The 14608-nt window shown below is 44.5% G+C and overlaps 1 protein-coding gene across 1 annotated transcript in view; it reads left to right on the plus strand.

The window, feature by feature from the left end:
• MTERF4 (mitochondrial transcription termination factor 4) overlaps window positions 1-14608 on the plus strand; it is an 87451-nt gene that overhangs the window by 40882 nt on the left and 31961 nt on the right. Inside the window, exons 2-3 of the mRNA XM_063915760.1 lie at window positions 6349-6649; window positions 8011-8195. Of these exons, the coding sequence (XP_063771830.1) occupies window positions 6349-6649; window positions 8011-8195 (486 nt within the window). The remainder of the gene's footprint in view (window positions 1-6348; window positions 6650-8010; window positions 8196-14608) is intronic.

Below are 14608 nucleotides of genomic sequence, written 5' to 3' on the forward strand. Positions count from 1 at the left end.
TCTCCTGATAAAGGCAAGATCGAGAGATCAGTTGCTGAAAAGCGTGGCGCTCTCCCTGAGGGTGCTGCAGCAACATAGCTGGATTCTGAATCTACCAAAGTCACAGTTGGTGCCAACAACTCTGCTATCGTTCGTAGGCATGATTCTGGACACGGAACAAAAGAGGGTTTTTCTCCCAATGGAAAAAGTCCAGGAACTCCATAACTTGATCAGAGACCTGTTGAAACCGAAAAGGGTGTCAGTCCATCAATGCACTCGAGTGCTGGGGAAAATGGTGGCGTCCTACGAGGCCATCCCCTTCGACAGGTTTCATGCAAGGACTTTTCACTGGGATCTTCTGGACAAGTGGTCCGGGTCCCATCTTCACATTCATCAGAAAATCAGCCTGTCCCCCAGGGCCAGGGTGTCTCTCCTGTGGTGGCTGCAGAGTGCTCACCTTCTAGAGGGTCGCAGGTACGGCATTCAGGACTGGGTTCTGATGACCACGGACGCGAGCCTCCGAGGATGGGGAGCAGTCACACAAGGAAGAAACTTTCAGGGACTATGGTCAAGCCAGGAGGCTTGTCTACACATCAGCGTACTGGAATTGAGGGCCATATACAACGGCTTGCGTCAGGCGGAGAATCTTCGTGACCTACCGGTTCTGATTCAGTCAGACAACGTCACAGCCGTGGCTCATGTAAACCGACGAGGCGGAACAAGGAGCAGAATGGCAATGGCGGAAGCCACCAGGATTCTTCTCTGGGCGGAAAATCATGTAAGCGCTTTGACAGCAGTCTTCATTCCGGGAGTGGACAACTGGGAAGCAGACTTCCTCAGCAGACACTATCTCCATCCAGGAGAGTAGGGACTTCATCAAGAAGTTTTTGCAGAGATAACAAGTCATTGGGGACTTCCTCAAATAGACATGATGGCATCACGCCTCAACAAGAAGCTTCGGAGGTATTGTGCCAGGTCAAGGGACCCTCAGGCAGTAGCGGTGGACGCCCTGGTGACACCGTGGGTATTTCGGTCGGTCTATGTATTTCCTCCTCTTCCACTTATCTCAAAGATATTGAGAATCATAAGACGAAAAAAGGTGCGGACAATACTTGTTCCGGATTGGCCTCTGTGGCCGGAGAGACCCCAGCCCACGTGGACAATGGCCGCTGCAGCACTGAAGGGGTTAACACCTAGTGCCCGGCGCCATGTTGCGGACAATAGGCGCTTGGCGTCACTGTTAAATGTACTTACGGCGCTGGGCGCAGACTGTTTAAAAATGTTTAATGATGTGTCTTAACATGTCATATGTAGTGCTCTGTGCACAATTGCAGGAATGCATGTTTAAATGAATTTATATTTAAGATGTGGTCACCTGTATATTTAAAGGAAAATGCACTTACTATAGATGTCTGAATAATCATCTCCTATCAGTAGGAAGTGGCATGCTAATGGCCCTGTCCTAGCAGAGAGGTGTGAATGACAATACCTTTTGATGTGTAAGTTCCTTAGAGAGATGTTACTCACAGGGATCTCCTTATCCCATATGTAAAGTAGTTCTGGACTTGGAACCTGTTTCATGTAATGATTTAATTGATATACGAACCCTGAATGGCAGATGCAGGAAGGAAGACTGTTTGTATTGTAGCCTTTCCTGTTGTAATCTCAAACACTGGGTTTGCCTGGAGATGTGAATGAGACAGAAACATTTCTATTTTGAAGCTATGTGATAAATTTATCAATAGGGAATGTTAATCTGATACCAAACGTTGTCTGGGTGACCGGAAGGAGGATATTGTTTTATTGCACTTATCTCCTTTTGAAATGTAATTTATTTATTGGTATTTTGTAAAATAACCTGATTGGTTGGAGAAGACAAGGAGGGCTTACCCCCCTGTGGTACTGTGTGGAAAACTGACATAAAAAGGAGACCTGCGTGCCTCCAGAGTTGTATTGTAGTTGTACCATCTTTATTCTGCTGGAACATCTTGCTGTATGCTGTTGCTAGGGGCACTAGCAATAGGGATAAGTCTTTTTTAAGACTATTATTGAGCAAATAAACATCTGCCTCAAGAAGATTGCTTCATCTTGTGACCTACAGGGTTATGCCAAACATAGCCCCGTCCTCCGGCTGTCCAGGGAAGCACCTAACGTCTCCATGTTCCGCCTTCCGCCAGCTACCGGTAGAGGCCTAGCAAGTGGCTAGTGGGGATTCGTCAACACCACACAGGTGTGGTAAGGCAGTGCGTCGGCACATACAGAGCAGAACCGTGGTTCCAAACGCCACGGCAGGTTAGGATTTTGGTGGTGGCAGCATAAACCCGCCCACAGCGCAGTGGGTGGAGTCAGTAACAGGCGGTTACTGACGGTAAGCGGGAATCCCCTATGTGGTCAGGCCTCGTGTAACCTGACCCTCCATTCTGTGCGCAGGAGACGGGACGCGAAAGCGGTGAGTGCTTTCGTACGGGACCGTCCTGTCACAGCCTCGAAGGGCCTGGTATTCAGATCTTCAGGAAATGCTCACAGGAGATCCGTGGCCTCTTCCTCTCAGAGAGGACCTGTTGCAACAGGGGCCCTGCGTGTTCCAAGACTTACCGCGGTTACGTTTGACGGCATGGCGGTTTAACACCGAATCCTAGCTGGAAAAGGCATTCCGGAAGAAGTCATCCCTACTCTGTTGAGGGCTAGGAAGGAGGTAACGGCGAAGCATTATCACCGTATCTGGAGAAAGTATGTATCTTGGTGTGAGGCCAAGAAGGCTCCTACGGAAGATTTCCATCTGGGCCGTTTTCTCCACTTTCTGCAGACAGGAGTGGATATGTATGGTGTTACAGTTCTTAAAACCTCACTGGTTTGAACCTCTTCAAACGGTGGAGTTAAAATTTCTCACTTGGAAGGTGGTCATGTTGTTGGCCTTGGCATCTGCAAGGCGGGTGTCCGAATTGGCGGCTTTGTCTCACTAAATCCCCTATCTAAGTTTCCATGTGGATAGAGCAGAATTGAGGACTCGTCCTCAATTTTTGCCTAAGGTGGTTTCATATGAACCAACCTATTGTGGTACCTGTGGCTACGGGGGACTTGGAGGATTCCAAGTCCCTTGATTTTGTCAGGGCCTTAAAAATTTATGTAGCCAGGACGGCTCGGGTTAGGAAAACAGAGGCTCTGTTTGTCCTGTATGCAGCCAACAAGGTTGGCGCTCCTGCTTCTAAGCAGACTATTGCTCGCTGGATCTGTAACACGATTCAGCAGGCTCATTCTACGGCTGGATTTCCGTTACCTAATTCGGTAAAGGCCCATTCCACTAGGGAGGTGGGCTCTTCTTGGGCGGCTGCCGCCCGAGGCGTCTCGGCATTACAACTTTGCCGAGCGGCGACTTGGTCGGGTTCAAACACTTTTGCCAAATTCTACGAGTCCCCAGCATCCTCTAGGACAAAAGAGAAAATAAGATTTTAAACCTACCGCTAAATCATTTTCTCCTAGTCCGTAGAGGATGCTGGGCGCCCGTCCCAGTGCGGACAAAATTCTGCAAGGCTTGTATATAGTTTTTGCTTACATAAGGGTTATGTTACAGTTTTGATCAGTCTCGGGCTGATGCTGTTTTGTTTCATACTGTTAACTGGTTCGTATGTTCCAAGTTGTACGGTGTGGATGGTGTGGGCTGGTATGAATCTTGCCCTTAGATTAACAAAATCGTTTCCTCGTACTGTCTGTCTCCTCTGGGCACAGTTTCTCTAACTGAGGTCTGGAGGAGGGGCATAGAGGGAGGAGCCAGTGCACACCCATTCTAAAGTTCTTTGTAGTGCCCATGTCTCCTGCGGAGCCAGTCTATACCCATGGTCCTTACAGAGTCCCCAGCATCCTCTATGGACTAGGAGAAAAAGATTTACCGGTAGGTTTAAAATCTTATTATGGACACTTTACTTTGTGTCAAGGCCACTTTCATTCATAAATAGCGGCTTATTCCATGTTGATGTCTGTATACAGTTGGAGAAGGCTTTGGTGAGTTTATATGACTTTTTCTGTTAATATAGTGATTGTGAGACCCTGCTGGGTGTAAGAGAAGTCAGTGCTCATCGAGCGGCTATAAACACAAAAAGTAACATTAACCCAAGGCAAATAGACTACCATGCAGCCTCTTGTGTAAGAGAACCACTTATCCTCCCAAAACACTACAAGTACAAGATACAGGCACTTAGTAGTGTTCCAGAATAATATGATACAACTGATTATAATATAATGTCCCAAATCCTCTGGTGTAAATGAAATATAATCGATCTTTTTCCATGTTCAATGATGGTAACAAAATACTGATATTCACATGAAAAAGAACGACACAACATGGTGTAAAACTGCATGTGCAGCAGCCACCCCTAACGTGCACCGAAAAGTGGGTGAAAAAGAAACCAAGGCAGATGTCCCAGTAAGAAGGTTCCATAAAGGTACTGGAACAGTGAAGAAACAGATGGGACCCCGTCCCTTAGTTATTATGCTTACTACTAATGAACTTGAATCACAGGAAGCAGAATACCTAAGGCATGGGTCTTCAACCTGCGGCCCTCCAGCTGCCGTGGAACTACACATCCCAGCATGCCCTGCCACAGTTTTGCTAATAAGGCTTGTTAAAACTGAGGCCGGGCATGCTGGGATGTGTAGTTCCACAGCAACTGGAGGGCCACAGGTTAAAGACCCATGACCTAAGGGAATCCTCTCTGTTCATCTGACAGGAAGAGTGGATTCTGTAGTACAGATTGCAGATCACCTCTAAATCAGTAATGAGTCGGACGTGGTATCCGTTCACATGGTCGACCATGTTATGGTCGACAGTCATTAGGTCGACCACTATTGGTCGACATGGACACATGGTCGACACATGAAAAGGTCGACATGAGTTTTTTAACTTTTTTTTCTTTTGGGGAACTTTTCCATACTTTACGATCCACGTGGACTACGATTGGAACGGTAATCTGTGCCGAGCGAAGCGGTAGCGGAGCGAAGGCACCATGCCCGAAGCATGGCGAGCGAAGCGGTGCACTAATTGGGGTTCCCAGTCACTTTACGCAAAAAACAACACCAAAAAAAGTAAAAAAAAAATAATGTCGACCTTTTCATGTGTCGACCATTTTCATGTGTCGACCATGTGTCCATGTCGACCATGTCAATGTCGACCAATAGTGGTCGACCTAATGACTGTCGACCATAACATGGTCGACCATTCATACCGGAACCGTCAGACGTCATGTCAACAATAATTGACCAAGAAAAATATCGAACACTCACTAGCATTATGGGAAAGTGATATGGGCAAAGATGTAGGTTACATTATTTGAATAAGCCAGTGCCCACTTCAGGCTGTCCCTAACAGTAAAGGGGGGTACTCACGGGAGAGATGCGTGCTTAGCGATCTTAACACAGACCGCTCAGCACACATCTCTCACCCCGCTCAGCACAGCGCGATGTGCTGAGCGAGGGGGAAAGCCGACGGGGGGACGCTCACTTCACACAACGGTGAAGTGAGCGACCCGCTAGATTGAGCCTGCATGCAGGCTCAATCTAGCATCGGCGATAGCGATGCGCGGGGCCGCACATCGCTATCGCTGGAGGGCATACACACGGCTGATCCGTGCTTAAAATCTAAGCAATCTAGCAAGATTGCTTAGATTTTAAGCACGGATCTTTCCGTGTGTACCCCCCTTAACAATGAAAGCATCCACTTTGGTTTGTACTCCTATCCAGATAAAAGGTTACTGCAGCCAACACCTTCTGATGCAGTCCTATTAGATACTGCTACATTGTGGCCTCCGGAATACTTGGTGATGGGGGAAAATGTGTATTCTGCCATGTTACAGTGATTCTGATTCCCATTGATTTTGCTACCTGGTGTTCGCCATGCACTTACTGTAGCGAAGGCTCTAGAATTACTACAATTTAAAGTGGGCTTATCATGTGCAAATTACCCACCAGCACTTGATGCTTCACTTTGTATTCTAATCAGTTGTCAGGTTGTGAATATTTGTGTATGTGACAGAAAAAAACGTGCCATATTCATGAGTGCTCTTGGTGTAATAGTCTCCTTTACCTTTTGTTGCAATCAGCCATCCACATCAGTTGCTCTCTTCTATTTGCACAAAATGTATTTTGCATTGTAAACTCTCAGCAGCCAGGTGCTGAATTGCACGTCTATTCTCCCTGTTTTTACATTGTACCGAATGTCTATTTTACATATGAGGGTAATGTATAAATTGAGAAAAATGTATCAGTTTAGGATTATCTTCACAGTGTTTTTGTATCTCTGTTCTAGTTTCTGCTATGCTTTCTTAGCATTGTACTGTGCGATACATGGTCTAATTTGTCTTCTCATGACCTTCCTAGGTGTCCCTATGTCTCAGACACGTTCTGGCTTTCAGTCGGCCTAGCCTAAGACACTTGTCCAGTGTTCCTAATGCCAGACAGGAGCTTTTGGCCTTGGGCTTCTCTGAGACACAAACGGAAAGGATCGAGTCTATGAGATGCCCTCTGAACAGAACATCAACAATCAGGGAGCTGTGCCTCATTGGGCTGAGCCACAGGATGGTACTGAGAATGCTGGAAGAAAGACCAGAGCTTTTGAGAACACCGGCCAAGGACGTGAGAGACAGAGTAGACACTCTGAGGAGCCTGGGCTTGGGAGAAGGTAAACAGTAAACTGTTAGCAAAATTCGCAAATATTTCAGTTAGAACAATGCAGTTGGTAAGTTTGTTTTGTCTCATGCCTCAGTGATGTCACTTGTTTGATAAATTGTATGGTACGGCTCCATTCCAAAACACTATTTGTGCTGATTGGATCTCAGGAAATGTGGACTCTTGGAGGCCGATTCAATTGTTTCCTGTGCCCCCTTCTATAGCAGAGGTCATCTTTTGGAACCAATCAATTGTTGCTCCGATCAGATGCCCATTACCAGTTAAGGCTCCTGACTGCTCCGGGTTTAGCTGCGCAAAGTGACTAAACTTGTCTAAAGAGCTTGAATGGGGATCTAGAGTTTGGGTCAGGGCACCCAAACTACAGACTTAAAAAAAAAATTCTTGCACCCCCTAAGGCTGCCAGAAAAAACGTGACTGCTGCTGCTAATGCATGTCTATCAGAGAAACAATGGAATAGCTCCGAGAGACGCCCATTACTTTAGACGTCCAGCAGGTGGCAGTGCATCACAATCAGGTTGTCCCCTTGGATAGGTACTTATGACAGGGAAGATTGGTCAACTTAATCATATGTGGATGTGTTTTTATATTTGCTGCCATTAAGGGGCATTCTTAGGCCCTGGCATCCTGGATCCATGCCTGCCATCTTATGTCCTCATTTGTTTACAACAAGCTGGTTGCTAAGTGAATAAATCTCCTCCTCTTTGCTACTGTATGTGTGTGTGTGTGTGTGTGTGTGTGTGTGTGTGTGTGTGTGTGTGTGTGTGTGTGTCTGTGTCTGTGTGTGTCTGTGTCTGTACAACACATATGGCTTTTGGAGTCCCTAGTGTGCCTAGCTATACACATGAAGTGAGGCACTGTAATGTTTTTTTATTGAGTAAATGGAGCCTTTTCCTAAGTCAGGAACATATAGTACAGTTTGCTTTTTTCTATAACATAGCAAGCAGTCAGAAGCCCAAACTATGAGAGATTTATTGTAATGGTTAGCATTACTGCCTCATAGCACTGAGGTTATGGGTTTGATTCCCACCATGGCCCTGTGTGGAGTTTGTATATTCTCCTCGTGCTTGCCTGGGTTTCCTCCCACAATCCAAAAATATACTGGTAGGTTTATTGGCTCCCAACAAAAATTAACCCTAATGTGAAAGTGTGTGCGTGTACAGGTTTTAGGGAATTAGGTTGTAAGCTCCACTGGGGCAGGGACTGATGTGAATGCAGCAATATTCTCTGTAAAGCACTGCGGAATATGTGTGCACTATATAAATAACTGGTAATGAAACAAATTTTCAATTTTGCCTAAAACGTATATGGTATCTTAGCCTTGTGTATAATAGTCTCTTTTCTCCCCTGGTACAGGCTCTATTCAGAACTCCCTGTCCAGATGCCCCTCTCTGCTCTCTGTGCCACGCTCCCGCCTGCTAGCCTCGGCACAGTCCCTCAAGGGTCGATGTCAGTTCTCATCTCAGCAGGTGCAGAAAATCCTAAACACAGTTCCAGAAACCCTGACACAAGATCCCACCTATGTAGAGGAGGTATTTCAGGTGAGCATCACTGTATTTTCTCTAGCATCCATAAGAGCTATTGGGGGAATCTGGTGGAATGGGGTATAGACGGGGTCCAAAGGAGCCGGTGTACTTTAAATTTCTTCAACTGGGTGTGCTGGCTCCTCCCCTCTATGCCCCTCCCACAGGCAGTTTAGAAAAATGTGCCCTCAGGAGAGGATACACACTCCTGGAGCTCCAGAGAGTTTTCTTCAGTTTCTTTTAAATCTTTGTTATTTTCGGTATACTGTTTGGGCAACAGCATACCTACACCGTGGGAGTTAGAGGGGGGATGTTCATCGGCCTTGCGAGGTGTCAGAGCTGCTTCCCCGCTGCAGGACCACCGTCCTGAGAGGTTGTTGTTGTACAGCAGGGCACTGCGCCTTAGCGGTCACAATCGCAGCACGCCGCACACCCCTATCATTGCCTGAAGGTGACAACAGTGGTGAGTACAAACCGGGGGCCCCGCTAGGGGGTCCCCCGGTTCTTGGTGTGGCAAAAATGCAGGTGGTGCAGCAGCCATCCTGGTTAAACTCCCTGGATGGTGGACATGTTCTCTCAGCCCTCTGTAAATAGTCATAAGACACAACAACTGCAGCAGGCTGTAGCAGACCCTTCTCCCTAGCTCAGGGCCACATACATGTAGGCTGCCTGCTTACTTTCGGTAACTGATGAAGAGGGACAGAAGGAGGGGGTGGAGCTGGACCCTATTATTGAAGATTCATCTCCTGCACAAGGGCTTGAACCCCTCATAATTGCTATCAGGGATGTGTTAAAACTCCCAGTAGAAGACAATGCAGTAAAGCAGTCGTTTTTCTCCTCACAGAAAAAAGTTAGCGTCACTTTCTTTGATTCTAAGGAATTAGATGATATGTTTAAAGTTGACCTGGAAAAATCCTGATAAAAAAATTCCAGGTGGCCTGACGCTTCTTAACACTTTCCCATTTCTCTGGCAGGGCCCACAGGTTATCCACAGGATAACCATGGGATATGATGAAGCGACAGCGGATTTGCACCAATCAGTCAAAGCTTTTCCGGCCTCCCAACATGCAACGGGACCGTCCATATATCCCTGCCTCCTGGCACGGATGTCACGGATAGGAGAGTGGATGGTTTCTAAAAAACATTTTTTCCCTGTCTCGGGCAGTCATAAGGCCAGCCATGGCTTCAGCTTGGATGGCAAAGGCAGTGGCTGCCTGGGCTGATGCATTAGAGTGGGATTTTTTAATAGCTTCTAGAGAGCAAAAATCCCATATAGCACATATAAAACAGGCTGCAGTGTTCTTGGGAGAAGCAGCATTAGATATGGGTACTATTGCCTCCAGGGCATCAGCTTCAACAATAGCTACTCGCAGAGCAGTTTGGCTACGTACGTGGAAAGCTGATTCAGAATCTAAGAAGGTTTTGGAATCTTTGACCTTTTCTGGAGATATTCTTTTTGGTAAGGAATTGACAGATATTCTGGAGTCAGAAGCAGACTCCAAGAAGGTCAAGTTTCATTCCTCATACAATTTCAAACCCTTAAGTTCCGTCTTTTCATCCCTTTCGGTCTCAAGGAAAAGCTAAAGGAAAAAGTGATGGCAAGCCTCCCCAATACAACAAGTCTGGTAAGACTAAAAAGCATTGGGCTACCAGAGGACCGGTTGGGAAAACAGATAATAAGCCATCAGCCTGATGGTGCGGGCCTCCAGGGTGGGGGTCCGACTTCTTCAGTTTGCACAGATCTGGCAGCAGTCTACAACAGATGCCTGGGTGCAGGAAGCGGTATCTCTAGGTTATGCGTTTGCCTTCAAGAAGCACCCTCCTTGAAGGTTTTTTTGTACCAGCCTGTCTCTGGTAGAGATGAAGGCCAGGGCTTTGTTAGAGGCAGTCCAGAAATTGCTTCAGTCAGGAAGTTCCTCCTGCACAACGAGGACAGGGTTTTTACTCCAACCTGTCTTTAGTTCAGAAGCCAAATGGGTCATTTCGGCCCATTCTCAATCTCAAAGTGCTGAACAAATACATTTGGGTACCTCGGTTTCACATGGAGACGTTACGTTCCATCATTTTGGCCATGGAGCCAGGGGATCATATGGTATCCCTGGATATACAGGATGCTTACCTACATGTTCCTATAGCACTGTCCCATCAGTGCTATCTCAGGTTCGCTATCCTCCAACAGCACTTTCGGTTCCAGGCCATACCTTTTGGGTTAGCCACAGCCCCCAGAGTATTTACCAAGATTATGGTGGTAATGGCAGCTTATCTCCACCAGCAGGGAATAAGAATATTTCCATACTTCGATCTTTTAATCCTGGCACAGACGCAGGAATTGCTCTTATGTCATCTGCAACAGACAATAACGTGTCTGCAGAACCACGGTTGGCTCATAAATTGGGCAAAATCGTCTCTGGTTCCGTCACAGCGGATGACTCGCTTGGGGGCTGTACTGGATTCAAGTCTTCAGACAGTAATTTTACCTCTGAACAAGATATCCAAGGTTCAGTCAAGGATTCAGGATTTGTTACACAGTCAAAAGGTATCCATTCACGCAGCAATGCGCGTGATGGGTTTGATGGTGTCAACATTTGACATGGTGGAGTATGCACAATTCCACTCGAGATAAAAACACAGACTATGGTTTCTCTTACGTCCTAGAGCAGAGGTTCTCAAACTCGGTCCTCGGGGGCACACACAGTGCATGTTTTGCAGGTAACCCAGCAGGTGCACAGGTGTATTAATTACTCACTGACACATTTTAAAAGGTCCACAGATGGAGCTAATTATTTCACTTGCGATTCTGTGAGGAGTCTAAAAAGGGGAAGACGTATAGTCTAGAGGGCTGTGCACAGGCTTTGTAGGTATATACAGAAATTAAGAAAAAGCAAATTGACATAAGAACCAGCAGTAGAAGTCAGATTGGAGAGGCAAAATGCCATTACCCATTTATGTTTGGCTGGAGGTGCACCTGTAAGCAATTAAACAATGTCTAGAGCAGGCATTCCCAACCACGGTCCTCAAGGCACACCAACAGTGCAGGTTTTAGTGATATCCAGGCTGCAGCACAGATGGTTAAATCAAAATAACTGAGCTACTAATTAAGTCACCTGTGCTGAAGCCTGGATATCACTAAAACCTGCACTGTTGGTGTGCCTCGAGGACCGTGGTTGGGAATGCCTGGTCTAGAGAGAGAGAGGAGAGGAAGATGACCATAAGACGGTCATCTGCCAAAGGAGGCTTACTTTGTGGTGCACTCTTTTGTTTGTATCAAATATGAAATGATTATAGAATTAAAACTTAACATTTATTGATTATTTTTAATATTGTGGCCAAAAGATGGACATAAACGACATATAACGGTCAGCATTGACCTGTAGGTATATATAAGCGTTTTTGGTTTAGCTAGTAAAAATAATAATATCAGGTTAATACCCCTTTAGCAAAAAACCACACTTATATTATAACTTTAATGAACAATGAGTGAAAATATAAATCAATTATAACGGGTAGAGAGATTAGTAACAGTGATATTTCAAAATAACGTTACCTAGGTCTCTATTTGATTACCCGGTTTGCGGTCCTCTTTGCCTCAGTAATAGCACTCTTTCTTTAAATAGAGAATAAATACTAAATAAAATTGAAAATGAAAAGTAATGTCCTCTAATTAGGCAGGAGCAGTGGGTATTGATTAAATCACAACGTGTGATATTTACCAGCACACCATGAAGCCTTTAGAGTATTGATTGGATTACTGATTTGTAATGCAATATCCCAGATATGAGTCGGGGAAGTCAACGCACCTTGATCACCAAAATAAATTCATATTATTGACACTGTTCTTGTGGCCTGCATGTACTATAAAGCATAATTGGCAACACAAACAATTTTCTGTACAATCGAGATCTAATGGTGGATACAAATAGCTGATAAAGATCTGTATCAATCAAATCATCTGGCAAAAGTTTTCTTTATAATAGATGTCAAATGGTGGATACAAATAACTGATAAAGGTAAATATTGATCAGATAATCTAACAACACAGTAGATGAACAGGTGTCACTATATTAAATGAATGGAAGCCAATGTGCACTGCACACATGTTCGCACACCTTGCATTTCCTACAGGGATAGGTTCCTTTGATTGTAGGTTTCCGCTTGGGTGTTTGACAAAAATGACTTCTTACTAATTTGTCCCTGAGATTAGGTGATCTCTTCCAACTCATTGACACAGATGAGTCAAGGTTGGCAGAGAGATCCGGATCGTTAAGGAGTATGGGCCAGTGTTTATTAATGGCACTCTTGATCTCACGCCATTCTTGGCAAAAGCTCCCTACAAACCTAGGTTTGGGTTTGCCACCTTCCTTTTGTTTCTTCACTCTCCTACTATCTTGGAAAATTAGAGTATGTCTATCGATGTTTAAGAGGGCCCTGCTGGCTTTTTTGATACAACGCTGACTGTATCCCCTTTCCTTCAGTCTGGCGGCGAGCTCCTTACTTTGGATTCTGTAGGTGTCATCTTCTGTGCAGTTTCTCCTCAATCTAAGGAATTCTCCTCTTGGTATATTTTGTATTGTGGCTGGAAGGTGAGAACTTGTTTTCAGTAGCAAACTGTTGCTAGCTGTTTTCTTTCTAAACAGTTTTGTTGCCACCATATCATTGTCATCTCTGTAGATCTTCAGATCCAGGAAGGAGATTTCATCTTTGTCCATCTCATATGTTAGCCTTAGATTGAAAGCGTTGTTATTCAATTTCTTGATGAAGTCGACTAACTGTTTTTCTTCTCCTTCCCAGATGATAAAAATGTCATCTATATATCTCATCCATGAGATGATACACTTGGTGGACTCTTCATTCTCCTCACTGAAAACCACTTCTCGTTCCCACCATCCTAAGTATAGGTTTGCATAAGTAGGTGCGCATGCCGCGCCCCTGCACTGTGGCGACACAACAGGGGAGTGGAAGTCCAGCCCAAGGACAGCAGAAGCAACTCGCACTTCTTCTTTCTGTCCCAGTAAACGGTAATACCTGAACTCTCATCGTTCCCATTCACTGATTTGATTCACATGGGACGACAGTAGATAGGGAGATTGGCCGATATTTGCTGGGACACTTGCACCTTTCTCAGAAAAATTCCAACATGTGTTTACATTTATGGTCATCTGCATAGACCGTATCATTCATGTGAATGTTTTACGGATTTTTTGATTTGGGGGTATGTGCTTCTCTGAATTGTACCAGTGCAGCCTGATTTAGACAAAGGTTTCTCTATTTATGTTTTGCACAATCTGGTACGTCTAGACAGAATAACACAGCATGATTGGAAAAAGGCTCAAATCTCACAGGCTGGCATGTTCAAACTAAACCATACAGGGTTTATACTGTTAAATATCTCAAAGCCTTTTGGAGATATTACCCTGGTTAGATAACCTTGCTGGCACGAAACTTCCATCTGTTTGCTGTGTATATTTGCTAGTAGCTACCTGTTACAATTACACCTGCTTGTCTAGTGTGCTGCCAGATGATCTGATTGATACCGACTTTTAGCACTGAACCCTTATCTCTTTGCAGTGCACATTGGCTTCCATTCATTTAATATAGTGACACCTGTTCATCTACTGTGTTGTTAGATTATCTGATCGATATTTACCTTTATCAGTTATTTGTATCCACCATTTGACATCTATTATAAAGAAAACTTTTGCCAGATGATTTGATTGATACAGATCTTTATCAGCTATTTGTATCCACCATTAGATCTCGATTGTACAGAAAATTGTTTGTGTTGCCAATTATGCTTTATAGTACATGCAGGCCACAAGAACAGTGTCAATAATATGAATTTATTTTGGTGATCAAGGTGCGTTGACTTCCCCGACTCATATCTGGGATATTGCATTACAAATCAGTAATCCAATCAATACTCTAAAGGCTTCATGGTGTGCTGGTAAATATCACACGTTGTGATTTAATCAATACCCACTGCTCCTGCCTAATTAGAGGACATTACTTTTCATTTTCAATTTTATTTAGTATTTATTCTCTATTTAAAGAAAGAGTGCTATTACTGAGGCAAAGAGGACCGCAAACCGGGTAATCAAATAGAGACCTAGGTAACGTTATTTTGAAATATCACTGTTACTAATCTCTCTACCCGTTATAATTGATTTATATTTTCACTCATTGTTCATTAAAGTTATAATATAAGTGTGGTTTTTTGCTAAAGGGGTATTAACCTGATATTATTATTTTTACTAGCTAAACCAAAAACGCTTATATATACCTACAGGTCAATGCTGACCGTTATATGTCGTTTATGTCCATCTTTTGGCCACAATATTAAAAATAATCAATAAATGTTAAGTTTTAATTCTATAATCATTTCATATTTGATACAAACAAAAGAGTGCACCACAAAGTAAGCCTCCTTTGGCAGA

Source organism: Pseudophryne corroboree, chromosome 4 (assembly GCF_028390025.1).
Source record: "Pseudophryne corroboree isolate aPseCor3 chromosome 4, aPseCor3.hap2, whole genome shotgun sequence".
Taxonomy (NCBI): Eukaryota; Metazoa; Chordata; class Amphibia; order Anura; family Myobatrachidae; genus Pseudophryne; species Pseudophryne corroboree.